At 34.6% G+C, this 22,677-nt stretch overlaps 7 protein-coding genes across 11 annotated transcripts in view; 4 read left to right on the top strand and 3 right to left on the bottom strand.

The window, feature by feature from the left end:
- Nucleotides 1–7,647: 7,647 nt before the first annotated feature.
- Nucleotides 7,648–8,674, bottom strand: LOC118743216 (ribonuclease kappa-B). Its single transcript, XM_036475774.1, has 3 exons — nucleotides 8,410–8,674; nucleotides 8,161–8,280; nucleotides 7,648–8,019 (listed from the first exon to the last, which is right to left on the bottom strand). The coding sequence occupies exons 1-3, from the start codon at nucleotides 8,476–8,478 to the stop codon at nucleotides 7,921–7,923; spliced, it is 288 nt and encodes a 95-aa protein (XP_036331667.1). The 5' UTR covers nucleotides 8,479–8,674; the 3' UTR covers nucleotides 7,648–7,920.
- Nucleotides 8,675–8,976: 302 nt separating this feature from the next.
- On the top strand, nucleotides 8,977–10,828 carry LOC118743214 (josephin-like protein). 2 transcript variants are annotated; one of them, XM_036475773.1, is made up of 3 exons: nucleotides 8,977–9,475; nucleotides 9,549–9,699; nucleotides 9,763–10,828. In XM_036475773.1, the coding sequence occupies exons 1-3, from the start codon at nucleotides 9,400–9,402 to the stop codon at nucleotides 10,121–10,123; spliced, it is 588 nt and encodes a 195-aa protein (XP_036331666.1). In that variant the 5' UTR covers nucleotides 8,977–9,399; the 3' UTR covers nucleotides 10,124–10,828. The 2 variants fall into 2 exon arrangements, with proteins under 2 accessions (XP_036331666.1, XP_036331665.1); XM_036475772.1 differs by having other exon boundaries at nucleotides 8,995–9,475; nucleotides 9,528–9,699.
- LOC118743213 lies at nucleotides 10,444–11,798 on the bottom strand. The gene is made up of 2 exons (XM_036475771.1): nucleotides 11,643–11,798; nucleotides 10,444–11,585 (listed from the first exon to the last, which is right to left on the bottom strand). Exons 1-2 carry the CDS (start codon nucleotides 11,656–11,658, stop codon nucleotides 10,864–10,866), a joined length of 738 nt encoding a protein of 245 aa, XP_036331664.1. The 5' UTR covers nucleotides 11,659–11,798; the 3' UTR covers nucleotides 10,444–10,863.
- Nucleotides 11,799–14,574: 2,776 nt separating this feature from the next.
- Nucleotides 14,575–17,748, top strand: LOC118743217 (zinc finger protein ubi-d4 A). Of its 3 annotated transcripts, none has more exons than XR_004993438.1 (3): nucleotides 14,575–15,301; nucleotides 15,584–16,967; nucleotides 17,028–17,748. XR_004993438.1 is itself a non-coding variant. In XM_036475776.1 (3 exons), exons 1-3 carry the CDS (start codon nucleotides 14,911–14,913, stop codon nucleotides 16,774–16,776), a joined length of 1,512 nt encoding a protein of 503 aa, XP_036331669.1. In that variant the 5' UTR covers nucleotides 14,575–14,910; the 3' UTR covers nucleotides 16,777–17,748. The 3 variants fall into 3 exon arrangements, 2 of the variants coding, with proteins under 2 accessions (XP_036331669.1, XP_036331668.1); XM_036475776.1 differs by having other exon boundaries at nucleotides 15,584–15,853; nucleotides 15,926–17,748; XM_036475775.1 differs by having other exon boundaries at nucleotides 15,584–17,748.
- On the top strand, nucleotides 17,066–19,073 carry LOC118743219 (adenylate cyclase, terminal-differentiation specific-like). 2 transcript variants are annotated; one of them, XM_036475779.1, is made up of 2 exons: nucleotides 17,066–17,151; nucleotides 18,118–19,073. In XM_036475779.1, the coding sequence occupies exon 2, from the start codon at nucleotides 18,142–18,144 to the stop codon at nucleotides 18,613–18,615; it is 474 nt and encodes a 157-aa protein (XP_036331672.1). In that variant the 5' UTR covers nucleotides 17,066–17,151; nucleotides 18,118–18,141; the 3' UTR covers nucleotides 18,616–19,073. The 2 variants fall into 2 exon arrangements, with proteins under 2 accessions (XP_036331672.1, XP_036331671.1); XM_036475778.1 differs by lacking the exon at nucleotides 17,066–17,151 and adding an exon at nucleotides 17,839–17,966.
- Nucleotides 19,074–19,146: 73 nt separating this feature from the next.
- On the top strand, nucleotides 19,147–21,603 carry LOC118743218. The gene is made up of 4 exons (XM_036475777.1): nucleotides 19,147–19,342; nucleotides 20,507–20,745; nucleotides 21,103–21,213; nucleotides 21,290–21,603. Exons 1-4 carry the CDS (start codon nucleotides 19,208–19,210, stop codon nucleotides 21,438–21,440), a joined length of 636 nt encoding a protein of 211 aa, XP_036331670.1. The 5' UTR covers nucleotides 19,147–19,207; the 3' UTR covers nucleotides 21,441–21,603.
- A 557-nt stretch (nucleotides 21,604–22,160) lies between these two features.
- LOC118743927 overlaps nucleotides 22,161–22,677 on the bottom strand; it is a 32,822-nt gene continuing 32,305 nt past the window's right edge. Inside the window, exons 4-5 of the mRNA XM_036476687.1 lie at nucleotides 22,512–22,673; nucleotides 22,161–22,437 (exon numbers count right to left, since the gene is read on the bottom strand). Coding sequence (XP_036332580.1) covers nucleotides 22,280–22,437; nucleotides 22,512–22,673 — 320 coding nt within the window. The 3' untranslated portion in view covers nucleotides 22,161–22,279. The remainder of the gene's footprint in view (nucleotides 22,438–22,511; nucleotides 22,674–22,677) is intronic.

Raw genomic sequence — 22,677 nt, forward strand, 5'->3', positions numbered from 1 at the left:
TTTCTCCAAATAAATAACCAATTTGCCATATTTCTTATAAAAAGATTTCTCTACTAATTTTGTTACGCCTTTTTCTGTTTCCGTTCAACTAATTTTTTTTTTACAAATTCACAGAAGCCAATGCAGAGGGTTGGACACCAGCGGCATATTTGGAACCGCTCAATCGAAAATCTTCTCGAAGCTCGAGCCGCAATCAGGAGCGAATAAATTTGAGTAAAAACGCCGAGTAATGGGATGCAGCAAGCGAATGATTACGAGCGGAGAATGAGACAGTAAGGCATGTGAACGTTTTGTAAAATTAGCAGATGGATTTGAGGACGTCTTTCGCAAAAATCATATAAAAATTTAGCTACGCAAAGTGAGCATTAAAAAAATTATAACGAAATGTGTGATATGTATTACGATCCACAAATGGAAGGAAGAAATCTGAATGCACCAGAACACTATATACTTCTTCTGCTTTAGCCCTCTGTCGCGCATTATAAAATAAGTCTAAGCTCTAAAATATATTGAATATGTATTCAACAAAAACAAAGCTATTACATATATACATACATTTATGCATAAACATACATTTTAGGCTTTAAATTCTTAACAAATGAACCCCAGTAACAGGAATTCGATTGATATTAAAAGAAAGAAAACAAAATATGAAATCCCATTTACAAACAAATTTCACTCTTGGAAAACTTTTTGAGACTACATACATAGCAAGTATTGCATACAACTAAAAATTAAAATTACAAAATATACAAATATGAATTATTAAGAACGAAATATGCAAAGGCCTACAAAAAAAAATTTACATTCTAAAAAGCTTTAGCTTAATAAAAATTTGATAAAAGCATAAATATGAGTAAAAATCTAAGCGACAGCTTTACAACACTGCTGCATCCTGTTAAAGATTTTACAAAATTAAATTAAATCTTGAAAAACTGACTTGAATCACATCTAGCAATTCTTTTTACTTTCGTAGTTTTGAAAATTTCCTAAAGAGCAAAAAAATTTTTACAAATTTTCTAACGAATGTATACTTATGCAGAATTTCCACTGTGCGCAAAATGACAAATAATTTTAGTGATCAGCTGTAATTAAATTACAAAAGCATGATCATTAAGTCATGGCAGTTTTTAATGACACATATTTTTTCATTCAAATGTCAATTTAGTGGAAATTCGGCATTAGTTTTTACTCAGAATGAATCCAGTTTTCACATCTAGTCTGGCCACATAACAGTAATAGTAATCTATGAATTGTATTACTTGCCTATGAAAATTAATTTTTTTTTAACTATAACAGCCAATTTCACAGAAGCAATTTAAGTGAAAAATGATTTTAATTTTTGGAATTTTATATGGAAATTGACAGAAAATTAAAAATCATTTTCAATTTAAATTGCTAGTGAAACCGACTGTAAAAAAATAAATATAACTCTTCAAAATCAAAATAGCCCCAAATAAAGGTTTACAAAAGGCTTTTCATTGATTTGAAACTCCAATGCAAATCGATTTAAAGTACTTGATCAAAAAAATTAATAAACCTTAAGCATTTACAGATTTTAAAATGTTTATTTACAGTAAAAATATTAACACTCAACTTACCGGGTCATTTACGCACTGAAATATGCGTTGATTTTTGAAAATTGTTTTAATTAATTTATCCGATTTTGGTTTCTAACAGCTGCTATTGGATTTTAGACGAAGCACAATTAAAAGGCAATTTCCGAAAGCGACCATTTCACACCGATTGTTATGTTCAGTGTTTATTTAAAATATAAGTGTTAATTTAGCATGAAATATTCATTAAAATTAAAACATTTTTAACTTAAGAGTTGCTAAATAATTGCGAATAAAGTGCATTAATTTGTTATTAATTTTGTACTATATTAAAAGAAAAACAAAAAAAACTAAAAAAAATCAATTCAATCAATAGTTATTTGTAAATACATAAGCTGCATAAGTAAATGAATACATATTTAAAGATTTAGCTATTTTTATGCATACTTGAGGTATAATTATGTACTTATAAATAGCATACGAAAGCAATATCTATAAAAAAAAAAACAACAAAATAAATATTTACGAATACATGAACTGTATTTACTAAGTTGGCTTACATACATAGATTAAAATATTGTTTATTTATTTTAAGTAGTAAATGAGTTAAGAGAAGAGTTCGTTTATGTACATACATACATACAAATTTAGGAACAACACAAGTGAATTTGTATTAAAAAAAAAAATTAATTTAATTATTATAAAACGAAATACCTTTATACTACATACATACATACGAACATAAGTATATGCGTAAATCTTTCGATTTATGTGTATGTGCTGTAAGTAAATTCATTTGTTGTACCACTTCATTTCGAAGGAAAGTTATCGAATTAAGTATGCAAAATACCTGCTTAAACAGTAACATTTCTAAGGGTATTATTATCTATTGAATATACATACATACATATTATATACTTAAATATAAAATGTAGAATCTAAAAATATCTGAAATAAAATAATATGTTCGAAGAGAAATCTATACGAAATAATAAATGTTTCATTCAAAACGGTACAAAGAAGGGCAGGTGCAATGGTCAAGCGTACAATAGTAATCATAAAAAAAAAAAAACAAGAAAAGTTTTTAGGCAAGACGTTAATACCAATAAACTTACTATTTTGACGTAGAATACGTCTTACCTTAAGGTATGGGGGCTATGTTCAAATGTTGTAGTTGTAATTTTTAGAGCTTCACAAAAACGCTTATTGCACGAGAACTAATAAAGCGATTTCAAAGAAAGGTGTGGCGTTTCAAAGATAAAATTCCAAACCTGCCGACAGATTCATTTTTGTAAATAACCAATTCGGTTTCTGTCGTAAAAACAACGGTAAACATTGCCTTATTTTGGGGTCAATTTTGAGCCTTTAAAGTGCTCTAGCAACTTATTGTTGGCATATATAACTTTCACTTTCGAGATATAGGTTCTTTGGAGCAGTAGAAATATTATCGGGTACAAATTTTATATAAATTTAACAAATATTGAGCATTTTAAGGCAAAAAATTGTTAAAAAAATTTGCAAATTTTTTTCATTACCAAAATGCTCGAAAACCGCTCGAATGATTTTGTTTTTGTTTCCTTTAATCAAAAATTCAAGAGTTTTCCTTTTCGTTTGGTATATGGGAAGTATTGGTTGATATCTTCTATATATGTTTATTTTATTCAAATATATGGGCATAAATGATTTTCCATACAAAATCACCTCGTCATCATTTTGCAAACACGTGCATATGTTGGAAATGTGGGAAGGAGACAAAAAGTATGTATGCGTATGTAATGCGGCTTTTGATAAACAGAGGCGCGCTATTTATAACCTAATCGCAGCGTGTGTACATATGTAAATACATACATACGTACATATGTTGATTGCAGTTAATGTGGATCTGTTTCTATTTTACTAATCTATGTATGTCTATACATACATATGTACATACATATTATATATGTACATACATATATGAACACATGTATGCATAATACGCGAAGACTTTTCGAAGTGAAACAACATTTAGAAAAAGTCCAATCCAAGAATAAAAGTAAAGGTGAGGACGTACATAGATAAAGAAAAGGATAGAGGCCAAGGTAAAAATAAACACAAAAACAAAATTGAGTAAAGATAAAGGCAAACATGAAGACCAAGGTAAATTTAAACACTTTACTTATATGTATAAGTGCAAAGGTGAAGGGGAATATGTATATGAAGAATATGATAAACATAAAAATAAAAACAAAGCTGTAGAAAAAAACAATGGTATAAAATAAAAATAAAAATAGGGCTTTCGCTTATATTCTCATTGAATTCTTTTCACTTAGAAGTATGTAAATTTGTAAAATTTTGGAAAAACCCTTTTTTTCTTAGTGTGTGCTTTCGTTTTTGACTTGGATATGCTCTTAACCATACCACGTATTCTACGTTTAATTATAGCGGCTGTATCTCCGATACAGCCTGCAGACCAAGACGAAGGCGCTGGACTGTTCCTTTTTTATTATACCGAATACCCACTAGGCATTGAAATGTCAAAAAAATAGTCCATTAAAAAAGCCATTATGACTAACATCGCTAACGTAATGGCACGGGTATTAATCAATTAATTAATATTTTCGCATTTCAATACCAGTGGAAACCCGGTAATAACCTCGAAGAATAGTTTTTCAAAACGAAGTTATTTTAAAACAAAACTTTTCTCCTTCAGTAAAACTTACTATTATTATTATTATTATTATTGTTGTGCCCCCTTCATGGATTATAGTGTGTCTATTAATCCAGTATCCGAGAGAAACTTTAGTATAGAACCTAAGTCTACGGATTTCACTTCGCCTTTGGTTGTCAGATGTTCACCCAGGTGCCTATTGCGTTTATGCATCAGTGCAGGACATTCTTCTAAGATGTGCTGTGCAGTCTCGTTTTTCATCCTGCAAAATCCGCATCGCTCATGCGAGTAAATTCCCAGTTTAGTCAGGTGATAGTTCAGCCTGCAGTGTCCTGTCAGAATTCCTGTAACAATTCTTAAGTTATTCTTTGATAAGATCATACATTCCTTGAAGCGTTTTAGGTTATATGTTCCTAAAAGTGCTTTGTACTGCACTAGACCTGGTAGATTATCCCAGTAGTGATTCCTCTGAGCTTCTTCCTCTAGCCGAACTAGTTCTGAGCTTCTTCCTCTAGCCGAACTAGTTCAGATAGCGCCCCTTTTCCCAAGCCGCAGAATGGTTCTGGACCGGTGAAAAGGGTTGATGCACCTTTCTTCGCTAGTTTATCGGCAATCTCGTTTCCTTTAATACCAATATGTCCCGGAATCCAGAGAACCCAAACCCGATTGGTCAGACCAAGAGTATTCAGCTAAGTCGTTGAGGTTTTTTCCAGTTCAATGGAATATTTCTGCGACTTTTGTATACATATTTAATTTTATTTCTTAGTTTATCTTAAAACATATAAAGCCTTATTCCGAATTCCGAATAGGCATTGAAATGACGAAAAATGTGTACCAGTTAACCCTGCTTTGATAACCCTATTGAAAGATGCTGAGAAGGTAATCATACGTCTGTGAGACATACATATCATGGTTTGAATGAATGAGATATGGAATTTTAAAATTTTTATTTATTATTTAAGTGCATTTATAGAAATATTTTTCTTTTAAAATGGAAATACCACCGATTTCAATCTTCATTTCGCGAAAGAGAGAAAGAGAGCGCGAAAAGTTTGACGTATGTAGGTTATAAAAGGTTTGTTCGTCGAGAATCCAGCAAGAATTATCCAACACTCAAAATATCTGAGAGTAAGAAAAAATTCTCTCAAATTCTCTATGATGTTGAGAAACTTGCAAATTTCTGCACGAACGCAAATTTGCAGGAATTTGCAAGTTTCCCTGCCAGCTGGCGTCCACGGTTGCATTTCAAACATAAACAATTTTTATAGAATTTTTAAAATTCGTTCGGATGGCCAAAAACAGGATATCGCTAGCTTAGAAAGAAAAGTTGCTAAGTCCCATTTTAAAATTTTTAAAGGAGAGGAAAAAATGTTCCTATAGCCATTTTCTTTAACTATTTCGCAAGACTTTGAATCAAACATTTTGCGCGTTTAAAGCAAAGCAAAACTCCATAAGAATCAGAAGGATTCGATATTTATTAAAAGATGTCGTATTATTTTGGCCTTATGGGATTTGTGGTGCTTCTTTTGGACTTAGCAAATTTTCCTTTTATTGCTTATGAAGAGGAAAAAATAAAACAAGTACCTTTATAATTTTCGAAACGATGCGTATTCAATTTCTCTAGCCTCCTATATCAAAATATGAGTTTTCATTAAAAGTGGACTTAGCAACTTTTCACTCTAAGCTAGCGATATACATGTATATATCTTGTTGTTCTGACTTTCTTTAACATACATTTCAATTTCTTCGCCGTACTAGCTGTCGGGTTTCTTAAATCGACTCTGGTTGCAATTGCATTCCGATTGCGAATACCATTTTTTTCAGCCGAATTAAGTTCAAAACATTGGAATCAACTAAATTAACTGGCAAAAAAAAGTATGAAACCTATCATCGTTTAGAGTGCAAAACCGCGTATCAACAAAACGCAAAACCGCGTATCGGCAAAATGCTAAACCGCGTATGTGAAGCTGTAGAAATTAGTTTCTAAAGCGTAAAAACACTCATATTTCAAAATGGTTCTCTTTTTTATAATGCAATCGCATTTCTGGCTAGTATATTTCACGACGAATGGATAAGGATTGAGCCAAGGGCTTGTGTGAGCAAATCCAATTTGTGGCAGCCAATGTCAGTTACGCGGTTTTGCAGAATGACGATACGCGGTTTTGTACTTTAAACGACGCTATGTATGATTTTGAGTTTTTCTTCGCTATGAATCAAACGAAGTTCCCCGATTTCTGCTGACCGAGCAGTAATATTAAGCGCTACTGTTAAAATGATTACCATCTTAAAAACTTAACAGCGAGATCGCACCATTAATGAATTTACAATATCTGGTTTAGCGTTTTTATCACTTTCATTTATTATGTAAATTATATTTATTTAATATACACATTTTTCATAAAAGATTAAATTTCCAAGATTTACAACACTTTAAACAGCTTTACATTTTCTTTCCTTCTTGCATAAAAAGTGTGTATAGTTCAAAACTGTTTATATAGGTTTGTTAGTAAATATTTGCTAAATAGTTTTATATGTATGTATTGTTAGTTAATTTACAGCATCTTATTAAATGTTTTGAAGGATTGCAAAACAACAACATGAAAAGCAATTTATTAAAAGAAAATTGTAGCAATACAGAAAACAATGAAGGCATTTTGAAATCGCAAAATCTTAAACCCACACATCGAGGAGGCTAGATGTTAAATAAGTAGTTGGGTTGCCGGTTCTATGCTTGCATGCCCTCTAATTTTATATGTATGAATAAAAATTCTTGCCACAATTTTGCAGTATGTGTTGCAAATTTTCTGATTCTACTCAATACCAGAAATGATGATTAAGGTACTTTCCATTTTATCTGTTCTATTTCTTGTTCAAAGTGTGAATATACACATTTGTTTAATAAGTGATGAACTAAAATTTTTTGCAATTATGAAATTTTTTACAAACTCAATTATTATGCGTTTAATTTTTACAATACTAAAAGCCGCATATGTAGCTAAAGTGCCTTGTGCTGCATTCCCGACTCGGGACTGAGTCGAAGAAAGTGGCAGCGGACATAATTTGAAAAATAAATAAGCAAAATACGTTTAAGGATATTTTTAAAACAAAGATAAAGATATACAGTATAACGGTTTACAATAATAATCAAATCATAATAAAAAGAAAACTATATAATTTTGGGACTTGGATAATGGAATGTTTTTTTTTTTTGTTTTGAAATGGTATCCTGAGGAAATACATTTTTTGTTGATTATTGACATAAATTAAAAAATAGTTCAGCACAAAAAACATTATTTTCATTATTTGCTCTTGGAAAAAGGCAAATTATACTGCGAGTTTTACAAAGATAGTTTTGAAAACTATACATATTTTTTACGCCGATATTTGCAGACATCGCTTGCTTAATTGTGAGAAAAACAAAATCAACAATAAAGACGACGCTGATGATATTGAAGGTGATGACACTGAGAGAATGTGGTCGATGCAGCCTTTTTATTTTTTCTTTGCTTCGCTTCCATTACAATGCTATGTACATTTTCTATTGTATTTTTGTTTATTATAGAACTTGCGCTGACTGCACCTGCTAAACTACTGTGCTTGATGAAGGTGTAACTTAAGCCGTAAAAGGGCAATGAACTTTACATGTGATTGCAATTTGAATTGGTATGCACTTGTATGATTTGTTTTGCTGTTCCCCGGCATACTGTTACCAAATTAATTGGAAGTCGCTCGGCTGTTTACGTAGAATTGTTGAGCGGACAATAGAAGTGTAAGCACATAGATGCAAGCTGCGATCCAACAGTTATAGGCATTCTAAAATGAAAACCAAAAACCAAACAACCAATTAGAATGATCAAGGTCACGAACAATAGACTCGTGATTGTTTGATCGCACTTGATACACAGTGGCATTGAAATTCAAGAACTAATTTTGGCTTTGCATTTTACACCATACCTGGTTGTATGCTGCGTTGGCTGCTGTATAAAATTCCTCAACCGAATGAAACTCTTCACCGATGGGTAGATCCTCAATCAACGCAACGCTGTGTATAAAGAAGAATACTCCCATCAGTACCTGAAACAGATAAGTGGCCAACACATTTACACGAATTCATAGATAGGCAAGGTTTTCACAATTCCACTTTACAAACTATTGCAGCATATTTTTATTATTTTCGTCTGTGGCTTTCCGTTGGTTACTCACCAATTGTATGATTCCCCAGACGGAGATGATCAAACCGCAGAGCGACAATTTGGGACCACAGATTTTCATTTTGCTGCTGTACTTGTTAGAGTGGTGCTGAAAGGTTGCACTGTGATTTTTCTTCCTGAACTTCGATAGTTTTCCACGGGGAAAATCTACAATTTTTCAGCCGTCGCCCAATTGCTGTTGAGGAAATTTGCGAAGAAAAATGTCAGTCAGGTGAAAAATGTAATCACATGACAGCAGTGCGAGTGCTGTCGGGTTTGACGATTGGTAGTGGGCATTTGTTTCGCTGGCATTTCAATTGAGAGATTTGTGCGTAATGAAAATGTTTATATAGTAATTCAGTTTGTTGTAACTTGCAGTCCTTTGTGTTATTTGCTGCATGATTTTAAATTTTGTTATACATATTCCTGAAATTTATATTCAGTATTATCCAACCAGGAGTGGTATTGCAATTAAAATGTAAAATAATAACTACCGTCTGGTAACACTTTTGGAGATTTTTGATTCACAATGGTAGAGTTTAAATTAAAGGTGGCAGTGGCAAAAATAGAACATCGATTTATTACTTTAATTCGATGCATTCAAATGAATAGAATCGATAGTTTTGACTACATCGATGCATCGAGTTGTATTGGATTCCTCAGAAATTATTTTAGAACAAAAGAGCATACATAAATTGTACGTAATTTCAATTAAATTACTCTAATGAAGCTAATTATGTTTCAAGCGAAACTTGTGTGTCAGTTCTCAAAAAACATCGCTGCAGTGAACAAAATGTTCGATGCATCGAAGAAAAACATCGATATTTTTGATGCATCGATGTTTTTCCGACTTTCCTATTCCAAACACAACGAAGACAAATAAAATAAAGAAAATAATAAAGTCGAGAACAACAAAATCCAAAGTAAATTAAAATCAAGTAAAATAATCAATGACTTCGACGCATTAGCTTCATAAGCCTGAGACAATATCCATAGAACCACAATGCCAACAAACATCTACCACGAAAGACAGACCCGCCAGTTGTGCGCCCTTCATACACTCAATAATCTTTTCCAAGGTAGTAGTTTGTTGAATCATTACTGTGCATTCGGTTAACTTATTTATCATAGGTCATGAATCTTATACAAAAGAACAGCTGGATCAAATATGTAACGACCTCAGTCCCAACGTTTGGATCAATCCGCATCGTTCACCACTAGGTTTGGGAAACTATGATATCAATGTTATAATGACGGCGTTGCAAATCCGGAATTGTGAAGCCATCTGGTTCGATAAACGCAAGTAAGTTAATTGTATTAGAATTGCAATTCTGAATTCATTTGTTTAAATTGTTCTGCTCTCTAGAGACCCGTCCTGCATCAATTTAAAAGCCATTGTCGGTTTCATTCTAAACGTGCCTTCAGATTACAAATTCGGATTTGTTACGTTGCCATTGCAGAGGCGCCATTGGATAGCAATACGGCGAATCGACGACAAATACTATAATTTGGACTCTAAATTGCGAGAACCTGAATGTATTGGCAATGAGACTGAACTACTATCCTACTTGCGTTCGCAGTTGGAAACAAATAAACGTGAACTGTTTGTAATTGTGGAGAAATCAGTGGTGGTTAGTGAACATCAACAGCCATATTGGTTAAACGGAGAACCAAATGGAATACATCATAGTAATATCAACGAGTCAGACTGCACAACCTCAACGTAGAAAGAACGTGTAGCACTTTAAAAAGCTCTCTAGTCGTTTTTTCTTATGTAATTAGAAAATACTTTTAAGTAAAAATGATACAGCTCAAATGTGAACATACATATTTCGTGCAATTAAAATTTTCCATATAATGCTGGAATACTATTTTCACAAAGTAGTTCTTAAGGGTCTTAAAATGAGTTCACGCTATTACTGTTGCGGATTGGCGTAACATAAAATGTACAATTATCGAACAAATGCGCATAACGACTTAACACATATTTTAGTAATGCATACTTTGTTAAACACATTCATTCAATCTTGAAGTAAAACTATTCATATTAATTGTCTATTTAAATTTGTGTGTAAAAACTTTATTAGATTCTGTAAAAATTATACATAAAAGACATAATTTACGAATAAAACACTATCGAAACACAATCAAAGTAAATTTCTTTGTAAAATATAAAACCATGTAGAAGCAATATTCGAGCAGAGATATGTAGGTATGTATGTTCGCCAACTTTTGTTATACGTGTCGCTAAGTCGTTATCTAAACATACTGGTTTTGTTTAACTTAATTATAAAAAATATTTGTGGAATGTATACCGAAAGCATACCAATTATTTTGGTAAAATAAAAGAAATGGACGGTGGTTAGATACTTCGATTTTCAAATATGTTATACATCACCGAAGTATTTTTCAATTTTGTGCTTGAACTTGAAGCCTTGAACTTTTTATTTTGACGACACATTTGCGCTCAAATATCTGTTTGTATGCCTCCCGGTGTTGGAACAGCAGCTGCCGCCGCAGCAGCGGCAGAAGTACTCTGACCAGGAGGTGGACGTCTTGGTCTAGAAGATGGCTCTGGCGCGAAATACTGTTGAGCCTGTTGCTGGTAGTAATCGTCGGAGGGTCCACCATATTCACTCACTTCACGATTACTGATTTCATTTAGGTGACGGTAACGTTCCCGGCGCGCTTCCACTAAATACAATATACCTGCTGGTAGCAGCATTACGCCACCAACCACAGCTAGTGCAAATGACCAGCCCATATCGTTGTTTTGCCATCCCGGCATCCAATCTCGTGAGTCACCGTTTGCACCGAAAATGACAACCGCAATAAAACCGAATATGGAAGCGATTACCTGGCAGGAACCAATTGTAAGAAGTAGGACTACGTAACGATCGTCATCCCGTGAAGTGCGCAAAAAGGCCAAGGTCAGTGGCAATGCAATAAGGCACAGGACAAAGCATAGTGTGGCAAACGCTTGGACAGCAACATAGAAACTTGGCAGCAGAAAATCGTGGATAATATAATATTCCTCTTCGAACACCCACATGCAACCCCTGAAGACGACATCGTAAAAGCGATGTATATCCTGGAAGTGATTAAAACACACCTCCCAAAGGCCAAGATTTGTAAAGCGTGGATTCGCAATGCGTCCATCTGTGACCAGCCAGTACGGTGACACGAATGCTATTAGAAATAGAAGAAAGGATAATGCTGAAACTCCAACGGCTATGCGAGTCGTACGATTACTGGCGCCCATTGTTCTTTAATACTTGAAAAAGTTTATTTTCGTTTTAATATGATTTTTAAGAGAATAAACTATAAAATTCCTCCTGAAAACAAACTGTTTTGGTTGCTTTTCCACGCCCTACTAGAAAATCGTGATGACACACTGGCGATAGTGATGCCGTATTAAGTGTTTTGTTTATCCTCCTATTCTAACAATATCACAAAACTCAGCGCATCACTATTGTGAATTCTACTGCGCCTGAAAATATGCCATACAAATTATGTATCTCAAATTGAAAATATTAAAAGGTGCCAATAAAAAAAAAATTACTTTAAAAATCCATTTAGAAAAACTGTCGCTGAGTGTTCTTTGCGTTTTCTTTTTTTCTGAGATAAAAATTTCGATTAATATGTACAACATTGATACCATTTCGAAATAGCTGGTTTGTTGCCGTGTTTATCAAGGGTTAGCAGATTTTATTGTAAAAGCGCGTTTCTCCGCCGCGCAATTTCGACACTATTCTCAATTCAAGCTGAAATCGCGATACGATTTTGATTTGGCCATACAAAAAACTGTCACCTGAACTCGCGTATGTATCTCAAGACGAAATTGCCCAACCTCATGAATACAACTCTGAAAATTGCTTATTGTGAATTACTTATGAGCTAAAAGAAGGAAAACAAACGTCAATAACAAGCAAATAAAAACAAAACAACCAAGCTGAGCAAAACAAAACTAACAAAACAACAACCATCCAATAAACAAACTGTCATCGAAATTGAGATAGCTGTGTAAACAGCTACAATCTCAAATTTAAATTGATTGTCGAAATTTCCAAAAGCCCAATTTCGGGCTTGTGGGAACAGACTTTAACGGCCAATTTCAAATGAATATTTAAACATCACTTAAGTTTAATTGTGGATTGTTGTTGAAGGGCCAATTTCATAATGAAACACTTAAGGTTCCATTTACAAAAGTTTCCTTTCAGTTAAAGTGTAATTTAAATATACTTTAAACAAGAATTTTTTTCATAATACAGGTAAAATGATGCAACAAAATGCTTTAAAATGTGTTGTCATGTTGAATTAACTCTTCTTTACTTGAATAAAAGTGTAAAATAGTGGTGCTTGTGATGTAAACAAATCGTCAGCTGACGAACCCGCTTTCACAAACTTTTTTCTCAAAACCAGTTACAAATACAACGTCGCGTTCTTACGTGATCTTGTATTTTTGGTTCATGATGTATCTTGATATAAGCATTTGTAAGGGCACTATCACACGGTCAGTATTAATTGACGTGATCCAAGTATCGCAATATTTATTGACGGTGTAGCATGCAGTATTGATGGATCGTGATCCATATCACAAAATTTCTAAAAAATTTTAAATCTGGATCACGGATCGCGATACCGTCAATAAATATTGAACGTGTAGCATAGCGATCCATACATTTCGTCAGTACATCTTTTACTTTCAAAATGTGAACATCGGCTCTGACTTTGCTCTCGGGGCTTAAAATCTTTCAAAACAAATTGAACAAATTTTAATTAACATTGGAAATTTTAAAATAATTGTGGAATCCATTATCTGTAAATTATACGTACAAAATAAAAATATTTTCTTGCGACATAATAAGCGTTCAGCACAAAAATTATGCAAATACTGACGCGATAATTATTGAACATGTAGCATTCGTGCGCGATCCATCAATCCATCAATATGGATCGCGATCCAAATATCGTGGTAATTACTGTCCGTGTGACAGAGCCCTAAGATAGCTTCTAAAAGGTATTTTCGCCGAATATAATCGCTTAACAAGTTTAGAAAATCTGCTATTTCATATGCAAATACATTATAACAAATACTTGATTAGAAAATAGCTCAATTTTTCTTTTTATATTAAAATATCAATAATGTTAACGCCATGAAGTTCTCGTGCAAATGAAAATGCAGCTCTCAAACTACCAAATTGCCGGAAAGAGATGGCAAGACATAAGCTCTGATATATATTGCTCTTAACCCTGCGTCTTCATTTGTGATCAGCCGTCTCATGCGTACTCTCATTTTCGGCAACTTCTTTTTTGGTGTTGCCTGTTGCATTCACATAGAGCAGAGCGAACCGCTAACTTGAATTACTCAGATGAACGAAAACACAAAGCTTGTTGCCCGAGCACTAGCCGTGGGTAACATGGTGCAGCGCCGCGCCATTGCGCTGATACCGAGAGCTGAGGTAATGGCGCCGATAACGATTTTCACAACTCAGTGACGCAATGGCGCCAGTAACACCGGATCACTGACAACACCGGGCGGCGCAAAGAACCAGTAAATAACACACAAAAACGAAGTGTCACTTGAAAAATGTGCAGCACAAGGCAAATTTTTACAAGGTGGTGTTGCTAAAATTAGCCGCGGTCCTTCTGAATGTTAAAATTATGTGTTTGTTGTATTTTTGGGTTTTGAACTTGCGTATATTTGAGTTGTTTTTGCCCAACCGATACCATCTTGTATTAATTCACCTTCGTTCAACACCAAAACACTGACAACACCGGGTGTAGCAAAGAACCAGCAAGAACACCCGAAATAGAAGTGTCTCTTGTAAAAAATGCATCACAAGGCGAATTTATACAAGGTAACGCCCAAGTTTTATGTGGATGGGCCCTATGTTCCATGTGGGCCGGCTTACAGTCCACCATCGATTATTACCCGCCGTCATCTCCACCAAAATAAACTACTCTGAAGAATTCTGCAAATGAGAAGCCTAACAACAAAAAATGACAGTTGAAAGCAAGAGATGCTCGTTATGTGAGAAAAAAGTATGCTTCATGCTCTTTGCAGTATAAACGTCCGAGATGTCGCATACTTAATCACGCAAGCGAGATTTGTAAGCACATGAAGACGGCTAGTAAAATATCGATAATATATGCCTTACCATCGATAATATCGAGTACAGATAAGTATCGGGCATATCCAGTTGGAGACGCACCTGATGTTTTTTAGCTTTTGGCAAGTTATTCTCCTATAAGCATTGAAAAATGTATTTTTAAAAGGGAAATATTGTGATTTTATTTATTTTAAAACAAATTATAAGTATTAAAAGTGATCGTGAACAAATATCGGTCGCTCTGGATCAGTTTAAAACCTTGGGGGTACTTTGAAAAACAACCTTCGATTGGATATCTCTACCACCAGACTGTTTGTGCAAACCGACTCATTAACATATACATACGTAAAAGCAGTCCATTCAACTTTTGTAAAAACCCACAGTGATTAATAAAAGGAACAATGGCTTCCGATATAGAAATTGCAAACCTCAACAACTTTGAAAAAATACAGAACTTTCTCAACGATTCCGCCTATAAAGAGATACTGGAGAATAGCGAGAACTTCAACACACGTTTGTGCATTGAACGTCGACTGCGTATGCCGTTTTTGGATCCGCAGACGGGTGTCGCCCAAACGCATTGTGCTTTGTTCATGAAGCAACGTCAACGTATGCCTGGCTTCCGCGATGGTCAGATCTACACGTATCCATCAGCTCGTTGGCGTAAACCCAAACGCCAGTACTTACTCAATCATCATCACAGCTATAGGGCATACCAGTATCGTGAGCCTCACTATCACCAATCAACCGGTAATACCTCGGCGCGCGATCATTATCAAGCAGAAAGTGCAGGTATGTACATAAATACATATGTATATAAACTATAAAAGGCTTAAATTGATACGCATATGAAGTCGTAAACGCATACCAACGCCTAAACTGATTAAAAGAGGAAAAATCAATAAGAATGAAATTGGGTAAATTAGCAACTTACCAACAACTGGTCAACATTTCACTTTTACCACAGCCAAAAAAGAAACCGCAATGTAGTTAAAAACTCTTATCCTTAAGTTGAAGCGAAAATTTTCATCTGTAATTTCCTTGTTTGTATGTTTTTCTATCTTCTGTTTCCAGCTATCGTCGCTGCCGACGGCAATTCAATGAGCGCTTCGGGCGATAACGACAGTAAAGATTCTCACGCCAATGCTGAAAAAGATTGGTTCCACGAGGACATAGATATGTCTCACTATCACCATGTTGATGACTTCGAAGAGGACTTTGAATCGGACAATGATTTCGATGAATCGTATAGTAGCCGTGGCAAACGTAAACGTGGTTCACGCTCCGCTCGCAGGAGCACTGCTGCTGTCGATGGTACACCAAAGCGGGGTCGCAAAGGAGGCGGTGTGTATCACGTGGCACATGAAAAGCATTTTATGAATTTTAAAAGTCATAATTACTTGTTTTCTCATGCAGGCAGTCGTCGTCGCAATAACGCTGATGGTGAAGGCGGCGGCCGTCGACGTGGTGGCGCGAGCAATGCCAACAACAACAATGCAAACACAGCTGCTGCTGCAGCCGCAGCTGCTGCCGCTGTTGCTGCTGCAGCTAGTGTCGTGGCCTCCAGCATGGAAGTGAGCAATTCGAATTCAGCTTCTCCAATCGGTACAAACGATGAAACATCACAGTCTGCAATAGTAATACCACCTGGAACGGCAACTGCTGCTGGTACAACATTTGACAAGACTTTAAGCGAAGCTAATATAGTTGCTGCTGCTGCTGGAAGTGTTGCTGAGACCGCAACGCCTGTACTACCCAGTACAAGTGTCGTTAGTGGTGCTGCAAGCGCTACCACGGCACCATCCGTCACTCCTCCAACGACAGTAGCAGCAAGTGCAGTCACACCACCAGTAGTAGCCGTTACTGCAGTGAAGAAAGATCTTAAAAATAAAATGCGTGCTGATCGTGAGGTTGCAACTCCTTCAACCTATTGCGACTTCTGTTTGGGCGATCAACGCGAGAATAAGAAGACCAACTTGCCGGAGGAATTAGTTTCGTGTTCGGATTGTGGCCGCTCCGGTCATCCATCTTGCCTACAATTTACACCAAATATGATAATCTCAGTGAAGCGTTATCGCTGGCAATGCATCGAATGCAAATATTGTTCCATTTGTGGGACTTCGGATAATGACGATCAATTGCTTTTCTGCGATGACTGCGATCGTGGTTATCATATGTATTGTTTGTCACCTCCATTGATAACACCACCGGAAGGATCATGGAGCTGTAAACTTTGTATGGAAGAGTTCCATAAAGATGAGAAATAATGGAACTACACAATGGAGCAACGACTTCCAATGAACACTGCTTCCAATAGAACAGCCACAATGAAAACAGCCGGAGTTGAATTGATGTACACCGATATCTGGACTTTGTTGATCTTCTGAAATTGACACGAAAGAGTTGCATTGATTCATTGATCAGCAGTTCTCGTTTAGAATTTTCTATTTGATTTAAAGTAAATACGTTGCATTAAGGGTTAATAATACTTAAAGTCATTTTTTTTTTTATCACACAGCGCATCAGGTATTCCTTAGCGCCGCTAACTCAGTTCACAAAACCTTGCAGAGTTTACATGCAAACTTTGTTTTATTTTAAAAATAATTGTATAAGCTGAAAACTTCACAAGACGGCAACTTTTCGTATGTATTTTAGATTTTAAATTAGTCTTAAGTTATCATGTCACTTATGCCGCTAACAATCTACGCAGTTGGCTCCTTGGTAAATTAGTATTGCATTAAGCATCGCCCAATTCATCGTCCTCAAGTATTTTAGTATATTTCTTCTATGTATATTCTTGTAAATTTTGTTTGTACTAAATACAAATAGGTATTGCAAAGTGTAATTGGCTTGATCCTATTCGTAAGGTTTTCTGCTTACGTAGTTTATTTCAAAACAGTTTTGTGTTTATATTCAGACAGGTTCTGCAATTCGCTTCCGAGTGTATTTCAACCACTGCCAATTTGAATTCAAAGCGTATTTGATTGAAATTCATTTGGAAGTTGATTGTAGAACCTGCCCCATTAAAATAAGTTCCTTTTTCGAAAATATGTATTTCTGTAAAGATTTCTAAGCAAAACAAAGTACCACAAAAATATTATTTCGAATAATAAATCCATATACAATCATATATAAGCATATAACCGTACGATCCAATGGAAAATAATGTATTTCATAAATATTTATTGGAATATAATCGCCGTCATTGAGCAATAATAATAAATCATGACTAAACCCAATGAACTTGTTTTAAATTCATTCAATTACCAAGGATTGTCTTTAGTAGCATATTATTGTTGAAACATAATGGCAAAGGATTCCAACGGAAATCATAACTATAATAAGATTCAAAATATGCCTATTTTAATTACATCGATATGTGGAAATTACCTCTAATGAGCATCGTTGAGCTTGAATACAAATTTCTATTGGGAATACGCACATGGAGCTACAGCTTGTACGTCAGTCTTTTTGTGCCATTTTAACAACTCAAGTTGAAAATTATTTTTTATTAATTTGAAAATTGCTTTTTTTCATGTACCCATTTATAATTTGTATTGTTTAATTCTTAACATTTTTTTTTTTAATAAAATCTACAAAAAATTCAGATTTATAAAACTGGCAGCAACGTTATGGAAGATAAATCGCAAATGCAAAAACAACCACAGATGCAGCAGCATGAAGAACCACAGCTGCACCACCAGCAGCAACAAAAAATGCAAGCAGGTGAACAATCACAAGATATCAATATTAATGAGTCGACGGCAGATGAAACTTCATACATGTCCATTCAAGAAGGATGTGAGCAAGTTGGTATTGAGGCCCACGCTGGCGTTGACGCCACCGCCTATGCTGACGCTGAAGTCGGAGCGGAAGCGGAAGCGAAAGTAGAAGCGCAAGAGTATTTGAATTATGAGCAGCAAGACCAACGTCACCACAACCACAACCGTTCGCACCGGCAGTATACCTCCAAGAAGAGTGTTTCCTTCAAGACCTTAGTCGATATCTTTCAACTAAGCGACGCTTGGCAATTGCATGTGAAAAAGAGTAGCTTGAAAACGGAAGAGGATCAAGCCAAACGTCGCATTTTGCAGCGCAACTACTAAGCACCTACCATACGATCGTTTCCGCGCATAATACTAGTGTGCGTTGTGAACTGATCAATGGCAATTGGTTTTATTTGCTTGAGATAGTACAAAAATTCCATGTGAACTATTAATTTGTGTATATAATAATAGATATATTCGTTTTTTTTTTATGTACGTATGAATGTATATCAATGGTGTTTAAACGCTCGCATATACCGCGCTCTTTATTTAGCTATCAATTCGTTTTCGTCAACTCGGTTGTAATAAAAAAAAAAAAAAATCAATATGTAGTTAAAAAGCTGAGGAAAATAAAATGTGGCATGCATGTAAAAAAATAAAATATGTATCGACAATGTTATCTTGGACCGCGTTTACTTACGCGACTTTAGAAGCGTTAAGTTCTCGCTTAGTGTATGAGTGTGAAATCACTGCAAAGCAATTAGCATTCGCACCTTGTTGGTGTCGCATGGTAAACATGGTAAACATTGTAGTATATTTATGCATCGTTTAAAAAAAAAAAAAGACTTTGAGGGAAGGTATTTTCTTTTTCTTAAATTAATGCATTTCGCTGGTTTGGCTTTTCTGCATTAGTTGTTCTTAGCTGCTCGCAATGGGCTGTTGTATTTTATGCTTCTTGTGTTTTGTGGTAATTTCTATAGGCGGCTGTATGCTGATAAATGTCAATGCATTGCAGAGGAATAAACGATTTCTTATTTTTCCTCGACAAGCGCCAACGCGTTACCAAGTAAAGTACATTTTTTCAATGCAATCAAAAAATGTTTAATCGTGAAATATAGTAATTTAGGGCCGATTTCTCAAGTAGGTTTTACAAATTAACTGCCCCTTTTGTTCTGAAAAAATGTGTTTAAGGGCAGACAAATTTTAAAACCTACAAGAGAAAACGGTACTTAGTAATTTAAGTTTAAGTCGGGCTGAAATGAAAAAAAAATCAACCTGTGTTGAGCAAAGATGCATATTGCGGTCAAAGTAATAAAATATATTTAAATTTTTTGTTTTGCTTAAAATCAGCCAGATGTTTTAGTAAACACATAGCGGTTAATTGAAATTAAAAAAAAAAATTGTTATGTGTGTTGCGTCTTTGGTTTAGTTCCGCATGAGAACAAAATGTAATGACAAGGACGTTTCCACAAACAACCAAAAGGGGAAAGAAAATATTGAGAGCATTTTGAACGGGAGCAAAATGAGAACAAAAAGTGAGAACGAAACTTGGAACGACAGTATCAAGGACGTTTTCAAAGAGGATAAAATAAGAACAAAAGTCCGGGGAACGTGCTTCTAGAGAACAAAACGAGAACTTAAGTTAAGAATGATAGAGGCGTCTGCATGTTATGTATACGAAAAATCGTTTGAGTTAGAACCATGATTATTTATTCTAAGCCAGAAGAAAGCTGAATCATTTCAACCTGCAGATCGTTTATCATTAGGGTAAACTGTCCATTTATGGAACCAGTTTTGAATTTCTATGCAAGAAAAGTTCGTGTCTTAAGTCTTTCGTTGACTTAATTTGCATAACTACCTTTCAGCTCTTTTTTGATTATTAATTTTAATATTTAAACATTTCGAACTATTGCAATGCTCTGTGATAAAAATTTGTCCGCGCTTCCATTCTTCGCGAATAGTTCAGAGAAGATTTGTTACCATTTTATTCTCTATCTGAAAGTTCCTGAGGCTTTTGTTCCCAAATTGTTTTTCGAGAGAAAGTTCCTTACACTTTTGTTCCCGTTTTGCTCTTCGCCAGCACGTTCCGGTGATTTTGGTTCCCATTTTGTTCTCTTTGTTCTCACTTTCGTTTTTGTGAAAACACTCCCGTAGGATTTGTTTCATCAGCCCAAAATTTGAAAAAGTATGGGTTTCAAACATTTAAAACAAAAAAAAATTACTCCAATAGTTTATTGGCGGCATTGGTATACCAGCAGATCTTGAATATGAGTCGCTTACCGTTGGTCATGTGTTGAAGGCCGAATATTGGCTGCCCTACAATGCGACGGTTTTTCGAGAAAATCCCTTTTGGCCAGAGTATAGAAATCCGTACAACGCCACATTTCCCATGTATGCACAACAGCGACGATCGACAAAATCGACACTGCGTTGGAATTTGTATTCGTTAATAGCGAATCGACTGGAAAGGTAGTTACACACAGACAAAATGCATAACCTTTTTTTTAGGAAATTTTTTTCAAGATTACAACTAAATAAAAAGTGAAATATTTTTGTATTGTATGTACATATGAAAGTGATAAAAAAAATTATAAAAATTATAGAAATATTTTTTATGGGAAAAAAATAGTTATCCCAAGAAAAGCAGTAACTTTTAAAATCTATTTGCAAGATTTTTTTTTTGTGACTTTGGTAGATTAAAATAAATCTCAGAAAAAAGTGCAGAATTTGAAATTAAATAAATTGTTTCTTTAAAACCTTTATCGAAGGAGTACTTTAATTTTGATTAAAAAAGTTGTTTCTGACAAATGTTGTTTTCTCTTAAAGCTTTGGCTACAATGGTCTCGAATGTGTGCTGAAAGCGATTTGTGAAACGAGCTCAATAGGCTTTCAACGGCATCATGACGTCTTTGCAAAACTTATACATATAATTCTGAGGTAGGTATTTATTTTATAAAAAAAAAAATTATATACGATGTATGTATGTATTTACAAATTACACTTTATTTCTTAGCCCGAGCACCTCTGCTGACAAATCGACGGCGGAAAGTTCGCATTACAAGCAGGCTGAGAAAATTGGTAAAATAACTGGTGATTGTGACTTTTATGATTGTAAAATCAGTCTGTTGAATTGGATATCAAGAGTGCTCAACATCGAAATATAAATGTTAATTAGACTAAGGATTGTTTTTGCATAAAGATAAGCCTAAAGATATGTACCATATAACTACAAATCTAATGTACTTATTGGGTACATATTTTCCGGCTTGTTTTTTTTTCATAAAAATCCGCTGTCGTATGATTTTTGCTTTTCCGAAATTATAAATTATTTAACGAATATCTTTAATTGAAAAAATAAAAATAAAAAATTACGATTTTGCAATGTTTCAAAAATAAATATTTTATTTTTAGTGGTTATTTTGGGTAATACAAAATGGTAAATACGACCCTCCTAACCTGAATTGGCACTTATTTTCTTTTATGGGGTAGTTTTCGGGAATTTCGGGAATTTTAAAAATTTTACTAGCTATAACCGAGGCCCAGCATCGTATGAAATACGGAATGTTAAAAAATTGGTTATCAAATTTCTCTCAATCAGTTCTTAAGTGGATAAACAATTTTTGAGAAATATTTGAGAAATTGTGTAGTTTCAAATAATAAAGAATGCTGAAAATCATTAAACATTTTCTCTCTTTTTTAGGACATCAAGTGAGTAGTATGTGTTGTGGTTTAAACGACCAAAGAAACACTTTCTCTTCCAACCCAATTTGACGTGAGCTACGTATATATCGTCGTTTAAAGTATAAGACCGCGTATAAAGAAGAGACAAAACCTCGCATGTGAGGTTGCCGAAATTTTACAGGAGAGGGTAACTTTCAAGAAAAAACACGAAGAATATAGAAACTAGTTTTATGTTTTATTTTCGTATCATTATTGATTCTTAGGCAATGTAGAACTGCCGTCTAAAAACACTTTCAAAACCACAAATACAATCATTAAACATTTATCTTTTCTCTAATCCAACTTTAACCGCATTGGGTGTTCTTATTATTATGCCCGTTTCGAATTGCAGGTCCTTTGGATCCATTAACGCCAACACTTTGAACTTCTTTAATATAAAAACTAATAATGTTTTCATCTCCAGCATAGCAAATTTTTGGCCTAAAATATACGAGTATATTGTTTATTTTTATTTAAAAAAAGTGTTATAAAATATTGAGCAACAATGACGTCACCTATGCAATTTCGCTGACCAGCGCTAAAGGGTATATACGCATATGGATGCCTGCCTTCGGAGTTTTCAGGTGTAAAGCGTAGCGGATCGAATTTATTTGGTTCATCAAAGTACTTTGGATTGCGATGTATATCGAAAATATGTATGGAGATTTGTGTGTCCGCGGG

This window comes from Rhagoletis pomonella, unplaced genomic scaffold (genome assembly GCF_013731165.1).
Source record: "Rhagoletis pomonella isolate Grant_MI unplaced genomic scaffold, Rhpom_1.0 Rhpom_scaffold_00007, whole genome shotgun sequence".
In the NCBI taxonomy this organism is placed as follows: Eukaryota; Metazoa; Arthropoda; class Insecta; order Diptera; family Tephritidae; genus Rhagoletis; species Rhagoletis pomonella.

Bases quoted from the DNA above. Each gene is read 5' to 3' on its own strand.
- LOC118743216 (XM_036475774.1), bottom strand. From the start codon at position 8,478: ATGAAAATCTGTGGTCCCAAATTGTCGCTCTGCGGTTTGATCATCTCC. The intron at 8,281-8,409 runs GTGAGTAACCAA...TATCTGTTTCAG, and splicing joins TCTGGGGAATCATACAATTG to GTACTGATGGGAGTATTCTT. The intron at 8,020-8,160 runs GTATGGTGTAAA...TTTTCATTTTAG, and splicing joins CCAACGCAGCATACAACCAG to AATGCCTATAACTGTTGGAT.
- LOC118743218 (XM_036475777.1), top strand. From the start codon at position 19,208: ATGGGCTGTTGTATTTTATGCTTCTTGTGTTTTGTGGTAATTTCTATA. The intron at 19,343-20,506 runs GTAAAGTACATT...TTACTCCAATAG, and splicing joins AAGCGCCAACGCGTTACCAA to TTTATTGGCGGCATTGGTAT. The intron at 21,214-21,289 runs GTAGGTATTTAT...TTTATTTCTTAG, and splicing joins CTTATACATATAATTCTGAG to CCCGAGCACCTCTGCTGACA.
- LOC118743217 (XM_036475775.1), top strand. From the start codon at position 14,911: ATGGCTTCCGATATAGAAATTGCAAACCTCAACAACTTTGAAAAAATA. The intron at 15,302-15,583 runs GTATGTACATAA...TTCTGTTTCCAG, and splicing joins TTATCAAGCAGAAAGTGCAG to CTATCGTCGCTGCCGACGGC.
- LOC118743214 (XM_036475772.1), top strand. From the start codon at position 9,400: ATGCCAACAAACATCTACCACGAAAGACAGACCCGCCAGTTGTGCGCC. The intron at 9,476-9,527 runs GTAGTAGTTTGT...TATTTATCATAG, and splicing joins ACTCAATAATCTTTTCCAAG to GTCATGAATCTTATACAAAA. The intron at 9,700-9,762 runs GTAAGTTAATTG...TCTGCTCTCTAG, and splicing joins ATCTGGTTCGATAAACGCAA to AGACCCGTCCTGCATCAATT.